General features: G+C 42.7%; 1 protein-coding gene across 1 annotated transcript; it reads left to right on the top strand.

Annotated features, from left to right (window-relative positions):
- Nucleotides 1-1609: 1609 nt before the first annotated feature.
- On the top strand, nt 1610-19478 carry BPNT2 (3'(2'), 5'-bisphosphate nucleotidase 2). The gene is made up of 5 exons (XM_035553155.2): nt 1610-2157; nt 14664-14823; nt 15755-15850; nt 17501-17662; nt 19008-19478. Exons 1-5 carry the CDS (start codon nt 1777-1779, stop codon nt 19283-19285), a joined length of 1077 nt encoding a protein of 358 aa, XP_035409048.1. The 5' UTR covers nt 1610-1776; the 3' UTR covers nt 19286-19478.
- Nucleotides 19479-19784: the final 306 nt, after the last annotated feature.

The following is a 19784-nucleotide window of genomic DNA, read 5'->3' as shown; positions in this document are numbered from 1 at the left end:
TTAAATGTGTCAAATTATTTGGCCCAGAATTAGTGTCCCAAATAATCTTTTTGTAGTTTCAAAAGGAACATTTCCATATTTTTTTTCTTTATCCTTTGTATAAAAGGATAAATCTCATTTTGCTACAAATAAACCAAAACATCACTTTTCAAGTTTATCAACAGTTCCTGCCTTCATCATGGTCTCTAGAAACCCATTTTACAGGTTGCAAATGTTAAGACAAGCTTGCTTAAACTCTGTTTATGCTGCCAGGCCAGGAGCATTTTGCAGAGATCTCTGCTGTGTTCTGGAGCCCAGCTGGTCTGAACAGCACCCTGGAGAAACATGAGGAACCCAAGCCAGGGATCTTCAGAAGGTAACATGGGATGTGCCAGATTAACACCTTTGAAAAATTATGTCTGTAATTGCAGAGTAAGATTGTTATGGAGAAGAAGGATGCCAGCAGATTGTTGGTTACACGGCTGTGCTCAGCAATAGACATGGTGAATTCGGAAGGCCAGCAGAGGCCAGCAGTACATATACTGCCATGAAAATAAAGAGCCCTCTGTGCATTGTCCACTTCACAGTTTACATTACCGCCAATATTTACAAGCTATATTTATTGCAGGCATAGAAATCTTTGCAGCAAATAATAAATCCTTTACTTTTCTATGCCTCTGGAAGGCCTTTGCCAATTCAGCGGGTTAAAAGGCTGTGTATTTTACTTTCTTTCCATTAAGTACGAAAACAGCTCTGAAAGTTTCAATTTAAAACAGTGACAGGTTGTCTCCTTCTCCTGTTTCCTCCGTCCACAGTTGAAAATTCCCGTTCACTGACCATGCGAACTGTTACTGACCGCATCGTACAGCAGAGCTGCTGGCGGCTTTGCCCAGCATTTTTAAAAAGGCGACAAATTACAAGCATGCCTGCTTCGTTAGCCTCACGTTCTCTGCTCATTGCAGACGCAAGCTTACTCTTTATCAAACACCCCCAGTGTTTCTGCATCGTTTACTGTCGTTCGTTATTACTACACAAAATGCTGAAGCATGGAATCAATGAAAGGAAAATGAGCGGTATATGCTTAAAGCCCCTCCTCTGCCAAAAAAAAAAAAGAAAAAAAGAGAGAGAATGCATGAAAGAAAATCTTAAAGCGCATGGAAAGGTGGAAAATGAGGATGTTCTAGTGACATAGAAAGTTAAATCCCAGCATAGCTGAGTAAAACCCAGCTCCATGGAACCCTGTTTCAAACGCAATGCTGTATTGCTCCTTTCCTTCATTGCTAGCCCCTGCACCTCGGGGAGGCTGTATGACAGACACCGTGTGACAGAGATGCCAGTAAAATGGAAGCGCAGAGACGGCGACGATATGACAACTTCACTTTCCAAAGACAACCTTTATTGGGGTCTGAGCTTTCACATTCTTGAGCACAGAAGCTTAACACTTAAGTAAATAAATACAAAAAGCACACGGGGTTGCAGAGAAAAGCCATAGTGCGCTCCCCTCACAGGCTCGCCGCAGGCCCCCTGCCTGCCAGCAGGATCACGGCTCCGGGCGGGGAGCGCCCACCGGGGCCCACCTACAGGTCCCGTCCCGGCTCTGCCCGGTCCCCCCCTATCCTCCCCGTCCCTTCGGGCCATGCTCAGTGCGCTCGGCGGCGCCCCGCCTCCGCCTGACCCGGATACAGACGGGCGCCGCCTGCCCGCCGCGGTGCGGAGCCGGCCGGCCCCGCCGAGCGCAGGGAGCGGAGCCATGGGGCCGCGCTGAGCGCCCGCCGCCCGCCCGCCCTCAGCCCGGCCATGGCGCCCATGGGGATCCGCCTGTCGCCGCTCGGCATGGCCGTGTTTTGCCTGCTGGGGCTCGGCGTCCTCTACCACCTCTACTCCGGCTTCCTGGCCGGCCGCTTCGCCTTCTTCATGCTGAGCGAGCCGGCGGCCGGCGGGGCCGAGCCCCCCCGCGGCTCCGCGGCCGCCGTGGACCTGCGGGAGCTGCTGGCCGTGTCCGTGCTGGCCGCCGTGCGGGGCGGCGAGGAGGTGAAGCGGGTCCGCGAGGGCAACGTCCTCAACGAGAAGGCGAAGGGGAAGACGCGGGAGGGAGCCGAGGAGAAGCTGACGAGCGGAGACCTCCTGTCCAACCGCAGGATGTACCACCTGCTGCAGGCCGCCTTCCCCGGCGTGCAGGTGGGCGACCCGCCGCCCGCCCCTGCCCCGGCACGGGCACGGTCGTGTTTCGGGTGCCTGGCTGGGGATGGGGAATGTTACTGTGATACCGCCCCCCCCCCCCACCTTTTTTTTTCCCCCCCTTCCTTCCTTCCTGCTGGTTTTGTGGCAGTGCCACCTCAGCGCTCGCCTCGCTGCGGGTGGTGGGTTGCAGAGGGGTGGTGGGGCAGCTCGGGGGGCTCAGATGGTGCCCAAGTCTTGGGGGGCAAAAAACCACTCCTCTTTCTGCTCCAGTATAAGTGTCATCTGGTAGTGCTACCTCAGCACGCATTTGGGACGCCCAGGTGAGCATGTGCTGTTAACTTATCTTCCTAATTACTCTTCCCACCAGGCATCCTTCCCACTATGTTATAGAGCCAGAAGTGGGGAGAGCGTATAGAGAAGTTGAGGAGCGTAGTGCTGCGATACCTGCAGCTCTTTTGGCTCTTTTTGGCTCTTTGGGTGAGCAGGTCAGCCAGCAGCTGTGCCACGACACAGATCGCTGCCCACGTGGGCAAAACGGATTCGCTTTTCCTGCAGAGAGGTATGGCCCTCTCTGCCCTCGTTCACCTCCAAAACTTGGGTCTAATATTTCAAATTGCACCCAAACCAGAAGCAGACTTAGGGGCTTTTTTATTTTTTTTCCTGCTTTGTTTCTACTTTTCTTTTAGTAAATGGGAGCTTTTCTTCAGTCTTTTAATGTTAAATCCCTTAACTTTTTATTGACATTTGAAATTGATGGCAAACTTCGAGTTCGAAGGGTGCTGATTGCATGCCTTTCCTGGACAGGTTGAGAGAAAAAGGGAAATAGTTAAGTTTACTTAAGCATAGTCACTATTTAATCAGTTTTCAGTGACTTTTTGGAAGTTCATTAGGGTGTGGTTGTGTTTTTTAAAGTATCGTAGAGACCGCATTGAGTATGTAATCTAAAAGAAACACCAGATTGATCGGTATTGGAAATAAACTTTATAAGTACTTAGTCTTTTTCTAAGAAAAGATTATGAAGGTTATATTTCAAAGATTGCTGGCTTTTCTGTCAGTGGCAAGCCACCTTCAGAAGCTCTACATTAAAAAATGAAAAAGTATTGTTCCTGTTTCTATTTTGCTATTCAGTGCCCTCGTGGAGCTTGGCATTATGGTATAGCTGTATGGCTGCTTGAAATTACACGTTTTCACCCTTCTGCAGAAGGAGGGGCTTCATTCCTTTAGGTATAAGGGTTCTCTGTGTTACTTGAGAAGGTTGGGGATTTGTTTGGCAATACTGAACTGAACTGCCTGCTCCGTGTCTGTGGTTGCCTGTACAAGCCCTGCACGGGTGAGGGTCTGATGTGGGTCTGTTCCTCTCAGGGGCATTATGTTTGACTATCTTTTTAAAAACTTTGGACTCCTTTTGATTTTCCAAGGAGCTGGCTTGTGCTACTAGTCTTTAGGAAGCGTTATCTATTTTTAAAGCACGGATGTGTTCAGAAACACAATATGAAATCAGAAATGCGAGTGTGTGCATGCATCTGTAGAACCTGATAAAATTCAGGCATATGCCTTTCTTTCCACCCCCGTGCCCTGCCCCATTAGACTGAAGGAGCGTGAACGTAGAGGAGAACGAGGAAGAGTCAGTCTGAGAAACCTTTCAGCTGATTTAAAGTTGCTAAATCTGACAGGTCAGCTCTGGGATGTTTAGCAGCACATGATCTGAGTAATAGCACCTTATCTCATGAGGCAAGTAAGAAATGTCCACCAAACTGCATGTGCTGATAACCCACACTGTCTTGTAGCCTGTAGCATGCTGAAGATGTGTTCAAAGGTATTTGTCCAAACAACCAAAAAAGCCCTTTGTGTTTTACTCTATACATGTTGTAGTATACACTTTCAGGTGTGAAGACAAGGTCATCTCAATGTGTAAATCCATCATACGAACCTTTAGCGTGACCTGCCTAAAACTGCTGCTATTTCACACAGCAGACCTACAGTTTGAGTTGGTATGAATATAAGGATTGTATGGGATTTCCCAAGACACCTTTCATGTTGAAGCAATAAAAGACTGCATCGTGCGGTAGATGTCATACTTCATAACTGCAGCCTTATCTCCAAGTACAGAACGACACTCCAGCATAAAAAAAACACTGCTGAAGTCAAATAAAAGCTCTCTTCTCTTCTTGCTAGAGAAGCTACTGCTCACAAAAGGACTGATAAACTGAAAGAATGCAAAGAATTCTGAGGGTAAACTTAAGCAAAATTTTTATTTACTCGCATCATGGAAGCCTTGAGCCTAACGGGTATCTCAGCATTTAAGCTGGTGCCAAATTCTGGCTTTCCAATGTTTAAAAATAACTAGGGGGAGAAGTCATTTGACTGAAATAAACTGAATTCAATGAGTAGTCTCAGATATCTTGCATTGTGCTGCTTGGCATAGCAAAAAACACATGCAGTCTGTCAGAAGCAGTTCCTCTCCAAAGGCTTGATTATTAAGAGGAGATAGGAAGGGTTCGGCTTCTTTTTCTTCTAGAAGCTGAAATAAATCTGGGAGGATTCTCACAATCCTTACAGTTGTGGTTTATAAAAAAGCGTTCAAAATTTTGAGGGGAAGAAGAGGAAAAAATATCGAAAAAGACAAAAGCAAAACATTTTGCAGAGCTGTTATCTCTATGGAGGAACAGAAACTCTGCAGCTTATGTTACCTGTTATGTTTGGTATAAATGGATGTGTTTGCATCAGTTTATAAGCAAGGCTTTCTACAGCAAGGTTAGATGATATAGAAGAGTGGCAGATCAATTTGGTTTTATGACTGCATAGTAAATTGAATAGTACTGAGGACTGTCATTATACCCATCAGAAACAGGTGTGAGGAAAGGGCAAATCAGTTCTTTCTAACTCAGGTATTACCCAGTGTTGTCTCAGGACAGTCAAGATCCAGCAGTGGCTTATTTGCACGCATCTCCTATGAAACAGGTTTGTGCAGTTGATTTTAAAATACACTTGAAATATATGCAGTGGTTTCTTTTGATAAAGTCATCCACCGCAGTTACAGTTACAGGCTTGAGGTGTTTCCTGCTCCTGCACTACAGTGTTGTCCTCTGCTATTCGTTGTGCTGAGAACAAGTTGGGGGTCTGATCCAGCTAAAATTACCTTTTCTGCTGCTGCTTTTTATTTTTTTAAAGTATTTATCTGTTTTGGGTTACTTCACTGCTTTCTTGTTTGTTTCTCCATGCAGGCCAGTCTACTCCTTGCTCTAGCATAGTGGTGGTGCAATGAGAAGGGCTGGAGCAGGAATCCGGTGAGGGGATTGAGGTGATGCTCAAGGCAGCCCTGCTGCCGGGTGGAGAGAGTGGGGTGGGAAGGCTGTGTTTCCAAATCCGGTTAGAGACTGGCCAGAAACATGATTAAGTTCTGCCCAGAAGAGCTCTGGGTTTGAAGAATTGGTCTCATGGTGCAGGAACTTGAGTTGCGTTGCCTGCTAAAAGAGCTTCTCTGAGTGCTACTCGTCGGGGTCTTCCTTTTTGACAATGTTCCTTGTCCTGGGGTTGGTATCTGAACGCATCTAAGGTAGGAAATGTAAAACAAAAAAAGATTTAGGAATACCCTGGTTCACTTCATGCTGCAGCAATACCTGTGTCAGTACATCTGCAGGAGTGAGTGGCGAGGGAGGTGCATACTCCTTAAACACGACCTTTGGTCAAAGTCCCTCTGTGCTCAGACTGTGGAAGAGCCGGTTTTAAAGTGGCACAAACAGTTGTGCAGTTTTGCTTCTGCACTATACTACCCCGATTTTCATAGATTCAGTTTTATTGACTCAAATGAATTTACCACATTCTCTTGCTTTTCCAACAGTTTGTGCTCATTTTTGACAAGCACATTGATGTATGTTCTATAGTTGTGCCAGCTATATGTCTTGTTTTCTAGTGTAAATACTAAGCAGAGAAATATTCTTCCTTTCTTTCTGGTTTATTATGACTGGGATGGAAATCAAGTTTTCTCTGTCCCAGCCTTTCTCTTCAAGCATCTTCAAGCAGTCTTGGCACTGCCTGGAACCTGGTTGGTTCTTCTATCTCTTTCCCAGTTAAGACAGATGATAAATAACTCATTTCAAGTTTTTGCGTGATAATGCTGAAATTGGACATCAGTGTTTGAAATGGAAATTTAAGAATATGTCATTTTTACTTTTACTTTTTTTTACTTTTAATGAGATGTTCCCCTAAATTAATTCAATTTCTTCAAGATGAATGTCTCTAAGCATTCTTTTTTTTTTCTTTTTTTTTCCAGCTACCAGAAATATTTTCCAGGTTTAAACCTGCTGTTTGCAGATTTTTGGCCGCAGCGTCAACTATCGTAGTTACCAAACTGGAATTTCATCTAAGATTGCAAGCCGCGTCTGATACCGATTCAGTGGGAGGAGATAAATATGTTAAAGAACTAGGTTTCAAAAACAAAATGCATGCTGCTTAAACTTCAGAAGGATTTCAGTGCTCTGCAAAATAAACACAGTCATTTGTCTCTTCATGTTGGAAGAAAGGCATACTTAGTTCTTGGGGCTTTTAACAAAATTAACATTCTTTTGACCCTCGTGATCTTAGCAACTGCCAACAGGTTCATAAGTAAAGCAAGAACTGTGAATGTTAATCTGAAATCCATCAATAGGTGTTGTCTGGGCATATGCCTTCTAACATGGCTTTTAATTGATGGTAGTTGAATTTTGCAGGCTCTGTACCTGAACTGAAATGAAAGGCCGTAACTTTATGGCAATGGTTTCTGCGATTATCTTTCGAGATGTAGCTACCAGTAGTGTCAGGAGACCCGAATTCTGTGCTTCTGCAGCCACTCGCAGGCAGGGAGAGCTTCGCAGCCCCGTTGTGTCGGCGTGCTTCTCCTCCTCTCTTACCTGGCTGGTATCTGAAGCTGAGAAGTGGCAGTGTGACCCTTGTCACAAGCCAGATGTTCCTTTTTTTTTTTTTTCCAGCTTGCATCCGTACAGAACTGTAACTGCAAATCTTGCCATCTATCGAAACAGTCTGGGAACTAATGAGCGAGTGGCTTTATTACTTCTGGTTTTACGTTTTAGTTGTTCCAAAAAATTACTGTTGGAAATGGTGTGGCTTCTGTGATCCATGCAGTTTCCTCTGTTGCCTTTCTGTTATTTTTACCAACTTTACCAACTTCTATTCATCATAAGTCGGAAGAAGCAGATTTGTCATCCGATACGTCTTTATCTGTTAGTTGCACTCTGCTTCCTGCTGGCTTAATGACCACAGCCATGTAATGAGTTCCCGTAAGCATTAACCGAGCTTTTTGATACTTAGGCTAGTCCATATTCTTTCTTGTGCACCTTGTCATCTTAGTCCTGAGTCAAACCACTTTTTTTGTTAAAATAATTGAAGGTGTAGTTGACAGTAGAGGAAAGTTCGAAACTTTTTCCTGTCTGGACTTCTGTGTCTTTAAAAATGCCTGCCTCCTTTTTCTGTGTCATGGCATTATTATAGAAGTATTTGCTGTCTTCCTTTCAAATGAGAGCCAACATGTGGCTGGCACCTTATGCCTTTTACTGTTTTACATATTTGTGCACATTACATATGTATATAAAAATATATATTTTTATAAAAATTTATATTTTTTTTTGTTACCCTTTAACAGGCAATCTATTTGGAGAACCATGTCATTCAGCAAAGTTCTCTGTCTCCTTTTGTGATGAAATGTACCCTTATAAACTCAAGCGTAATCTTTCTGAAAGGCATGAAGAAGTTCACATGTAAAAGCTATTTTTCCTTTCTGGTATATTGTGGTAAATTAAAGGAGAGAAGGAACCCTTTCAATAGGAAGCAGCCTGATTTTAGAGTGTCAATTTTATTGAATAAAACGGGATTTTTTGACTGTGCTGGCAAGGCTAATATTCTAACTGTTTGAAGCTTAAAAGTATCTTAAGTATGTGAGCTTTTGATTTCACTCATGACCTAACAAACCTGTCTGAACACTAGCTAGCAGCCTGGAAAGGTGAAGAAGAAAGTGGTATTTTGATATCCAAGTTTGCTTTCTTTTCAGTGTCAAGTAGTAACAGAAGCTTTCAGGAAGCAGTCTTCATTTATGGTGGAAATTGCTACTCACCACCTCCAAATTCAAAAGATTGAAGGGAAGGATTGCAAGTGGTCATTGCTGCCCATGAGCTAAGTCTTGGTGTGAATGCGATTGCTATCTTCTACAGCAGATTCTGGAGCCCTGTTTCTTAACCAGTCTAAGTAGACATCGGTACTTTACTCCCTTACTAGGAATATGGTACTTTGTCTGCTTCCTGCGCTCCTGGAGAGTGCTCTCCTATCGTGCTGCTGCAGAAGGTACCTTTGGGTATCCCGCCTTGTTGAGTGGGTGGCCACTTTCAGAAGTTTTGGCATCTGATCAGTTCATGCAGTTTGCATATATACAGGTGCTGCAAGAAGATGAGGCAGTTTTCCCTCCAGTATATTTTGAGGGAAAAGTCAGAAGCTGAGCAGATGAGGGTGAAATGGACTGGCCACCAGCGCAGTGGGTGTGAGCACCCGTCATTCTTTGGAGCAAAGCGATAGCGGCGCTGAGAGAGAAGAGGCGTGAGGCTGCACAGGGGTTTGCTTGGTGTGCAGGGGCAATCCCGAAGGCTGCTGGTGGAACTGCTTTCCCCTGGGTGGCAGCTCCTCTGAAGCATGGACAGGTAACAGCAAATCGTATTCAATCGCATGCAGCCACACAGCAGCAGGTCAGTGAGCCTTGTGAGGTGTGTGGTTGTGGGTGTCCTCTTGCTGGTTGGTTCCTGGAGGGAGTACCTCCAGGTGTCCACAGGAGACATCTGGAGTTAGCCAGGAAGAAGGCGTCAGAATGACTGTTGAGGGGTTATTGCTAGCAAATATTTTTGTTTACTGATTTACTTTCATCTCTGCTCTGTTCCTCTGTCTCCTATCACTTGAATACAAACAGCAAAGTTTGAAGCCTGGGTGTGTACAATGCATATGTTGTATAACGACTGATGAAGTGGCTGTCTGTTACACAGTTATTAAAATGTCTGTTAGTATTTTTACTGATGTTCCCATGTGCTGTTTTGCCTGGGTGTCTAGGCTTTTCATTTTCACGGTCCCATTCAAATCAATGGACTTACCCATTGAGTTGATCTCTGTCCTCGAAATGTACTACCTACCCTTGTATTCATATTCTGATTAGTGAATATTATCTTTTGTTGTTACCTGAACTGTTTTGTTTACCTTGAGTAGCTTAATTAGCTACTTTCCCTTTTATAATACAGGTGGGATTGTACTTGTGTTCTGGTTTTGTTTTCTACTCTAATAAAAAAGCAGCGAGATTTGGATTTGAGAGGATTCAATTAACAGATGGGAACACTAACATTTTCAGGAGTAAACATATATGCTACCTCATCTCTTTATCAAGAGATTGGATTATTTTTGTAGATAACAAGTATGTCATATTTGGAGGGATAAGGATGCAGGGAAGGAGGAAGAGTAATAAATTGAAATGAAATCCCAAATGCTTTCTAAGAGAAGCATTGCGTTTTCAGGTATTTACTTTTAAAAAGAAAAAAGCTGTGTATCTTAAAAAATCTTCAATGTATTTGAATAGAAACTTCTATTTAACTTCTTCGGTGTAAATTTTCAGTTTAATTTCTCTTTGACGGGTGAGTTCAGAGGCCGAACTACTTCCGTGCCCTGCTCTTTCAGACCATGCAGCCTGAGGCTGGTCACCTCTCCCCAGCCACGCAGCTGGTATTGAGGTTTCCTGGGTGGTGAGTGGCCACAGAGCCCTTGTGTGGGGCTACTCCCCACCAGCTCTTCACAGGACAGTGAACCCCTGTGAGCTGCCCTAGTCTGTATGTAGATGGGACTCCTGGTTGCTTGCCCAGAGCCTTGAATTCATCCACACTGCTCTGTAGCATGCTGTGGAGCTGTTTGCCTTCCTCCCGAGCAAGCAGACTCAGGTTTCCCTCTCCAGCATGCAGGAAGATAGTGCCTTCTGAGCAGTAGATTAGCTTCCTCAGGCTTCGGAATGCTTCTGTATTTTGGAAGGCACACCTCGGTCTGATCCAGGCATTGCTGTTGAACTTCTGGCTCCTGAGACCAGCACACCTCACTTGTAACAGGATGCCTAAACATTTCTGACCCATTTTTAGGAGGTTCTGCACTGGCAAAAATCAGCCAGATTACCTAATTCATGAAGTAACTTTTTTGTTGACATTTCAGCAGTAGTCTGTTAACTGATTTACATATGTTGTTTTAAATCTCTGTGTCTGATGTGGCTCTTCTTTGGGAGGAGGGCTTTCTCTTCAAACATAATTGGGGAAGATTATTGAAACTGTTAAGCTCTGTGTCAGTGGGCAGCATGCAGAACTTCCCAAGACTGGCTCTTACTGCTTGCAGCAATTAGGTGACTGACTCCCGATAGCTCTTTATTTTTGTCTTCTGCTTGTTGCCTCAAATGCTTGCATGATGGGTTGTATTTAAATCTGACTCTTAGGAGTAGGGGTATTGGGTTTATATGGCAAGGTTTTGGTAGTGGGGGGTTGCAGGGGCGGCCTCTGTGAGAAAAGTCCAGAAGCTGCTCCATGTTTGATAAGGGCCAGTTTCAGCTGGTTCCAAAGAGACCCGCTGCTGGCTAGACCTGAGCCAATAAGCGAGGTTGTGACTCTGTGAGAGCAGAGTTAAGGAGGGGAAAAAACCTTCTGTGCCATGGCAGCTGGGAGAGCAAGGAGTGAGAAGCAGCCCTGCACCCCCAAGGTCAGTGCAGCAGGAGGGCAGGAGGTGCTCCAGGCACACAGCAGCAGTTCGCCTGCGGAGAGGCCCCTGGAGGAGCAGGCTGTCCCCCTGCAGCCCATGGGTCCCACATGGAGCAGATCTCCACGCTGCAGCCCGTGGAGGAGCCCCTGGTGGAGCAGGTGGATGTGGCCTGGAGGAGGCTGCAGCCCATGGAGAGCCCCCGCAGGAGCAGGCCCCGGGCCGGAGCTGCAGCCCGTGGAGAGGAGCCCACGCAGGAGCAGGGGGTCTGGGGGGAGCTGCCGCCCGTGGGGGACCCGTGCTGGAGCAGTTTGCTCCTGGGGGATGGATGGACCCTGTGGTACGGAGCCATGTGGGAGCAGTTGTTGAAGAGCTGCTGCCTGTGGGCAGCCCCCGCAGGCTCAGTTCGGGAAGGACGGCATCCCGTGGGAGGGACCCCACGTGGAGCAGGGGCAGAGAGGGACCGTGAAGGAGCGGCGGAGACGAAGCGACAGGGACTGACAGCAGCCCCCATTCCCCATTCCCCTGCGCTGCTCGCGGGGAGGAGGTAGAAGAAGATGGATGGGAGTGGACAGAAGGTGTCCTTAGGGTTTTTGTTTGTTTATTTTTCTCACTGCTCTGGCTTGTTAGTAATAGGTAATAAATTTTATTAATCACTCTATGCTGAATTTATTTTGGCCGTGACAATGACTGTTAAGTGATCTCCCTGTCGTTATCTCAACCCTGGAGCCCTTTCCATTGTATTTTCTGCTCCTTTCCGTTCGAGGAGGGGAAGTGAGAGAGATTGTGGTGGAGCTTGGCTGCCCAGCTGGGTAAAGCCACCACTGTCGCGAAGTTATCTGTGTGATGATGTGTGAGTTATCTGTTATCTGATGATGTGTGAAACATTTGGCACTGTGGTGGTCTATTTACCATAGCTGCTCTGATTTCTGAGTGAAGACTTGACTATATAGTCAACATGTCTGTATCACTTCAGAAAATATTGAAACGTAAGGTCATGGCCTCTGGAGGCTTCCAACAAATGAGAATGACGTGGAGGAACTGAAAATCAAGCAGTAAGGTATGCCATCATCTTGACAGAAAGATTTGTTTTATTGTTATATTCTAATTCATTAGAAATAAATGAAGAGAAGTTCCCAGCTTTAAGGGCTGGTGATCCTCTATAAGGCAACCATGTCGTACAAAGCCTGTAATGTAGGTTCCTAACAATATATAAAAAAATCTAGTAACCATGTGGTGGAATGGCTGTGAATTTCTACTTAACCTGTGACTGATACTCAGCTAAGGCTACAGAGTAAATGGTAATATGAATGGGAGAACTAGTGGCCCACAGAGGAAGAGACCAGCAAATGGAGCTGGTATCATGGGATCTCTGCAACCACATTGCTATCTTTTTTTTCCTCCTTTTTTTTTTTTTCCAGTAGATTATTTATGGCTGTTGAGAGAGACCGCTAACTAGCAGTATAAATGCTGCAACGTCATGGCCACAATTACAAAATTTGAACTGGTAGGAAGTCTTTGAAAACAATGCCTTTCAGATACTTTGAGCGTTTTCATTCTACTGTAATGTTACAACAGGTTTAACAAGAGATTTTTTTTTTTCCTTCTTAGGATTGATTCCAACCCTCTTAACTTCTTGGAGACAACCTTTATTCTGTTGAGGATTTTTTATTTTTTTTTAATGTGACTTCTTATGGTGGTACTTGATTGCTATGGTGGAACTTGAACTGCCAGGAGCTTGTGTTGAGCTTGCCAAGTCAGTGGAACCACTCATCTTGATTTTGAAGGACCATTACCCCCAGGGGAGAAAACAATCATCAGGTTGATTGTACAATGACGGGTGTTTAATTTGTAAATGTCACGGCAACTTCAAGGGCTCTGTTTGGCATGCAGTGCTTCAAATACTGGTTTTACATGAAAAGACAGCTGTGGCGTATGGCTGGAGTTGCTGCAGTTCTGCTTGCTTCTTTTTTTTTTTATTTCTCTTGGACAAGGTGGCCCTTAACCCTTTGCTAATAATCTGTTATAGTTGAGGTGTGATGTCTTTTCTTGTCATGATGTGAATTAAGTAAAAATCCTGCTGGTACAAAGTCTGTTACATTCAAACATAACCTGATTGTTTCTTTATTTTCCTTACTTTTCAATGTCACTTGCCTACAACATCTGTAATAAGTTTAGTCATAGCATATTTATCTGCTCTAGCAGTCAATATCTGTATCTAAGCTAATAGTCTGCAGACAGAGTCTAGTAAGTAAGGGGGAATAGGTGGTTTTAGGTGTGTAGACACTTTGCATCCCATACATGCCTGTCATTTTGCCTTGACTGGACATCAGAACTAGTTAATATAGGATCCCTTTAGAGTTGTGTTAGATTAAACCCACCTTTAAAGTTAGCAAGAGTAAAAAAACCTTATGTTTATAATTTCCAAAATGTCCTAAAAGTTCAGTGTGCTTGCAGCCTAAAAAGCCAGCTGTATCCTGGGCTACATCAAAAGAAGCATGGCCAGCAGGGTGAGGGAGGTGATTGTGCCCCTCTGCTCTGCTCTTGCGAGACCCCACCTGGAGAGCTGCATTCAGCTCTGGGGCCCCAGCACAAGAAGGTTGTGGGGCTGTTAGAGCAGGTCCAGAGGAGGGCCACAAAGATGATCAGAGAGCTGGAGCACCTCTCCTATGAAGACAGGCTGATTGGGGATGCTCAGCCTGCAGAAGAGAAGGCTTTGTGGAGACCTTACAGCTGCCTTTCAACATATAAAAGGTGCTTATAAGAAAGACAAAGGAAGACTTTTTACTAGGGCATGTAGTAGTAAGACAAGGGGTAATGGTTTTAAACTAAAAGAGGGTAGATTTAGATGAGATAGAAGGAATAAAACTTCTGCGATTAGAGTGTTTAGGTACTGGCACCGGTTTCCAAGTTAAAGCTGTGGATGTCCTGTCCCTGGCAGTGTTCAGAGTTTGGTTGGACAGGGCTTTCAGCAGCCTGATCTGGTGAAAGATGTCCCTGCCCATGAGTGCTTTCATTCTGTGATTCTGTGAAATATTCTGATCAGTAAGAAAAATCATGAAGCTAGGCAACAAGTGACAGTGAGGTTAAATATGACATTTGACTGCTGTTTTTAAATGTTTCTTATCTGTCTTTAGGGTAGGTTGACCCATAAGGAACATTATTAACTTGTTTAAAAAATAACATACATCTGACAGTTGTGTAAAGGTTACATCCAGGTGAGCTGCTTAAATTGCTAGTCATAACTCAATTTCGGAAGCAGGAATGCAACCTAGAATTCTTACTCCCTGAAGTCATACCACAGTCTGCAAAATATTTATTGCTAGAGTGTCTGTGCATTTGAATCTGCATTTACTGATCTAGGTGTGATATTTGATCCCAACTATAGCTCTGCACTGTACAAGTGTCCAGAATTGAACGTTCTGTTTGTAGTCTTTGAAGCAACTGCATTGAAATTCTGATTAAAAAATGCAATTCCTACAATGAGATTGTTCCGTAGAAAGAGTTGCAGACAGAGAAATGGTGTCCAGCTGTGGTGTAGTTCACAGCAAAATTTTGAATTTTTGTTTTTCATTGTTTGGTGCATGCTGTTGGTAGCTTTTCACTTCCTGAAAAATGTTCGTTCCTAAAACGGTTCATGCTGGTTTAGCTTGAGGTCAAGGGAGAAAGAAAATGCATGAACACACCTGTAATTTTCCCAGTGCCACAGCTGCTGCATATGATAAACTAATGTGCCTGCCTTTGTCTTATCATAGATAAACTCTGAAGAACGTGTTGATACAGCTGATCAGGAGACAGTCTCTTGGGATCGCAGTATACCTGAAGAGATAAAACAAAAAATACAACCTAAAGAGGTTCCAGCAGAAAGTGTTACTGTCTGGATCGATCCATTAGATGCTACACAAGAATACACAGGTAGCTGATTCTTGTTGACAAATCATGTGTGTAATTCTGATGTCTGCCTTTTATACTGGAGACAAAATAGTAAGTATTTAAAGTGGCATCTCTTGTTCAAGTGTGCTATATTACAGCTAGTGGGTATAATTGAACAAATTGTGTAATGAAATACCAATAGCTGTCAGACTGTAGCATTTACTTTTGTGTGTGCCAACTCCGATAATTGCTAAAATGAATGGTAACTGTTGTATATGGATTCTGTTGGAATTGCACATTTCTTTACATTCCTTTATTTCAATTATTCCTGTGGCAACACTAAATATCTCTTTTTTTCTTGTTTCTTTCTGTAAAGGGAAGGATAAATTAATATTTTAATCTTATCTTGAGATAAAAAGGTTTCTGTTACAGTTTAAAAAATACATAATTGAGTCTCCCTCTTCTTCATATGTTTTAAGATGTTGAATAAGCAGCTTAGGGCAACGCAACTAAAATTCTAGCTGATAAATACTGCAGAACAAACACAACTAGATGGGGATTTTTTTGTGAATATTTCATTGATACCATCACCTTTTCAGGTGAATGTTCTTCAGTGTTTGAATTTTTCAGCTTTGAACCAATAGAGGATAGGGTAAAGGGCATGGAAGGGAGAATTTAAGGACACAGATTTCCATGAATGTACATCTTGTAGGAGAAACAATTGTTAGCATTAACTCTGGTAGGAGCATGGGTACATCTGCTGAACAAGAAAAATTTCTGGAAAGCTTGAAAGCCTTCAAAATCTTTTGATAACTGCAAGGTTATTTGAAGATACAACAAAGTTACATAATTGTAAGAGTTAGAAAGTAGGCTAGTCTTCAAAGAGCAATGTTTCTGTAATGTTAGGTCTGCTTTCTTTTTTTGTTCTTAACATCTTTCTGTGAACCTGCTCCCTCTCTCATTTTGCCCACAGAGGATCTTCGGCAGTATGTCACAACGATGGTTTGTGTGGCTGTAAATGGTAAACCAGTAATAGGAGTGATACATAAGCCGTTCTCAGCATATACAGGTACCTTTATGCCTTCATGTATTTCTGACTTCTTCAATCATAGTGTTAATTAAAATGTAATGTTTGAGAGAATGTCTGTAGATACAAACGAGGAAAATAGTACCAGGGTGCAAAAGAACACTGCTGCAGACCTCAGAATTAGAGCCGTCAATGTGTTCTGTGCTGTAAAACCACAAAGGAAAATGCTGCCTGTGTTTAACGTAAAAAATAATGCCTTTAAAACAAACAAAGTAACTGAAAATATGCTTAACAATTAAGCTCCATTCATTAGGAGCACTTAGAGTAAACCAAAGAAAGTGAAGCCTATGCATACTGATTGCTCTTATGTGTGCTGTTAGTCTGTAGTCTACTTGGTTCATGCAGCACCGGAACTTGGATCCATAAAATTACAGCTAGGAACTGGTGTTTATTCAATGGGGATATGGCAAATGGCAACTGTTTGTACGTATCAGACAAGACTAACATAGCCTTACTGAATATCTGACATGCTTTTAACGCACAACCCTGGCCTAATTAAATTTTTAGTACTAATGATGTATCAGTGAGAATGGCTAAAAGTTTGGCACTCTGTGTGTGTACTTCTGAATGTTTCAAGGTAGTTTTAGTGTTCACATCTTCTATACTATACACTAAAAACAAGAATTTCTTTTAGTTTTTCCCTTAGGCAATACTGACCTCTAGAGTTGTAAAATTATGCAGTAATTCTGGCACAGAAGCTAAGACTATATTTCAGTGCCGTTTTTCAGCACCATAATTTTGAGAACTTAACTCCTTTAACAGCAGTAAAATGTGACATGTTCAGACATGGCATTAGATGAAATGCAATTAATTCTGTCATTCCATGTGAAGAGTATTCATTTTCCAAGCTGGAAGTACCAATATGTTGTGAGTAGGATTGTTCCTAGTAGTACCACACCAATATAAAGCAGTAAAAGGCAGTCACTATTGTTAACACACATAGCTCAGTCTGTTGCCATACAATCTGGCCCTCTACTGAGATAAAATTGCTGGTTAGCCTGCTAAGTAAATGTCAAATTAGTGGTTAGGGGATGCCAACTTCCAACCTTGGCTTTGAACCTCACGATGAAGCAAGTGGGAGGCTGCGTATTCTAAATCCAGTGCTCCAGAACACACTATCAGATATTTTCACTTCCTTCTTCATTATTATCCTTCTGAGCAAAAAGACTTAAGGTAACGTTTATGCTCCTCCATTTTCTCCTTTGAAGGGCAGTGGGGCTTTTTTTTTTTTTATGAAAGTGTTGTTTGAAGAAATATTGGATTGGTCTGATGCAGAGTCATCTTCTTAACTTTAGTGGCTTTCCAATTGCGAGTTTTAAATATTACTTGGGATTTTTCATTCTTATTCTGATTTTGGAATTATGTCGCAGGCATTTTCAGGCATGAAGTAATGTCATACACACTTAGATTTGTGCATGTGTGGGGAGGAGCTGTTTCTTTTTCCCCTGTGCTCCTGTGCACACATGGACATGTGCCTGTTCCTTGGGTCAGCCCTAACTTTCACTGTTATGGAGGGAAATGCAGTCAGAGGGAGGGATCACTTTCATTTTTTCAGGTAGGTATCCTTTTATCTCTACAAAAGGCAATCTCTGTTAAGTGTAAAGCTTAGCAGAATTTGTTTTTCTCTTCTAGCCTGGGCAATGGTGGATGGCGGGTCAAATGTAAAAGCTCGTTCCTCCTACAATGAGAAAACTCCAAGGATTATTGTATCCCGCTCCCACGCAGGAAGAGTGAAGCAGGTTGCACGACAGACTTTTGGAAATAAGACTGTGATAATCCCCGCTGGTGGAGCAGGTTTGGTTCTTTAAACATCCTATCCATTTTAGTGCTTTGGTGGTACAGCTGTGGTACAACTGTGACATTCCCTCTTTCTCCTCTTACCTTCTGTTCTTCATGTTCCCAAAAGCAAGCACTAGGCAATAGGGACACAGTTTCTCCTGAATGTAGACATGTAAATGCAAACCTCATTCAAGTTTTAGGCTATTCACAAGTTAATATGTGAATCTAATCCTGGATGAGCAATGTTACTTTGGTCCCATTGAACACACTGATGTGCATTCAATGAAGATACTGATGCCTGTGTGTAAGGAAGAGGGGAGGGATGTGTGACCAAAAACAGAATCACGGAAGATAAACGGTTTGTTCTTAATTAACTAGTAGTACATTAATTAAACAATATTTTAAGAAAAAGCCATTGAAGATTGGTACTATTTCTTGCATGTATGTCAAAATAGAAAAATATTGTCACTGAAGTCCACTGTTACCTGTCCCATATTCAGTCCAAAGAGGTTTTAGTTATGTTTTGTTTGATTATGCAATATCCTCTTGCATTTCACTGGCAGAATGCAAATATGTGAGACACCAGTGTGAAGCAATAGCTGTTTGTAAGTCTTGCAAAAGCCGTGCAGTACTCAGATTTTACAGAAATGTATCTTTTTTTGTCTTTAATGTGAAAAGCTAGAGAAGATTATCTTGCACAGGTTCTTGATAATGAATCTAAATGAATTCTCTTTTGGTAGAGGAGATGAAAATGTAACTGATTATATTAGATCTTTTCCTGGTCTTGACTGTATGAGAAGAAAAAGATATAGCTTAACAAAACAAGAGTATTGGTTGAACAGTTGAAAAACGGAAGAAAAAATCCATAAAATAAAGAATGCTGTTTGGAGCAGTGACTTTGTACTGCATAATGTATGATAGAAGAAAATGGCCCTGAGCTAAGTTGTTGTAATAGACCGGTGTATGCATCTTCTATTGTAATAAAAAGGCAGAAAGATGGTAGGCTTCAGCATAATGTAGAGATTGGGAAATAAGTAAGTGAACATAACAGCAAAACTATGTTCAGGTTTATAGACTCATCTAGAGACTCGTTAAAAGAACAAGACTTTGTAACACATTGGTAATGGCTGTCTGAAAAGAATCTTGGGGGTGTGGTTTTGTTTTGTTTTGATTTTCTCTACGGGTCGGATGGCAGGCAGGTTATTGGTGCTTCCACCATTATACTGGACTGGCATGATACAGTTCATGACATCACTTTCCTGTAGCTTGCATGTGTATATTATTAACACTACTAGATTTATCCTTTGTGACGGAATTGGGAAACTTCGTTTAACTTTCTTATTCCAACCAATTCTTGTAGGTTATAAAGTGCTGGCCCTCCTTGACGTAGCTGAAAAGAATCAAGAAGAAGCTGATGTGTATATCCATGTCACCTATATTAAGAAGTGGGACATCTGTGCTGGAAATGCGGTGTTGAGAGCATTGGGTGGCCATATGACTACCCTGAGTGGTGAAGAAATCAGTTACACTGGCTCAGATGGCAATGAGGGGGGACTTATAGCCAGTATCAACGTGAACCATAGAGCACTGATTGAAAAACTTCCAGATCTGGAAGAAACGTCACACAAACTTGACTGATGGAGAAATACAAGTCATGCTTTTGTAAGCCTCCAGATGGTCTGACTGAAGAAGCAAGTGTGAAAACCTGCTGGGAAAGATGTGCAGCAAAGCAGTTTGGTGTGGGTTTGGGGACTGCATTTGCATTGGGTTTCTTCAGTGGTGGTATTTAAAAAAACAAAAACAAATAAAAACAACAACACAGTAATAATAATCAGAAGTAGGAAGGGCACTGACTGCCTCACACCTCAGTTTCCATGTCTTTTTTTTGACTGTTTTCATTCAGTTCTTATATTCAAGGTGCATATACAATATATATTTGTGAACATAGGTGAATTAAAGAAAGATCCAAATTGTTTCATAAAATAACCTCAGTAGTTCTCAGAGGAATTTCTTGAAATCTTTTACATCTTACTGTAGTTTTAGCAATTCTGTAATGAATTAGGTAGAAACAAAGATTGATTTATATAGGCATTTGATAACTAAAAAAATCAGGAGGAAAGATGGCCCTGTGTTCTGT

The sequence above is a fragment of the Cygnus atratus genome, chromosome 2, assembly GCF_013377495.2.
Source record: "Cygnus atratus isolate AKBS03 ecotype Queensland, Australia chromosome 2, CAtr_DNAZoo_HiC_assembly, whole genome shotgun sequence".
NCBI classification, from domain to species: Eukaryota; Metazoa; Chordata; class Aves; order Anseriformes; family Anatidae; genus Cygnus; species Cygnus atratus.
The sequence above is the reverse complement of the archived record's forward strand: the minus strand, read 5'-3'. Positions and strand labels throughout refer to the sequence as shown.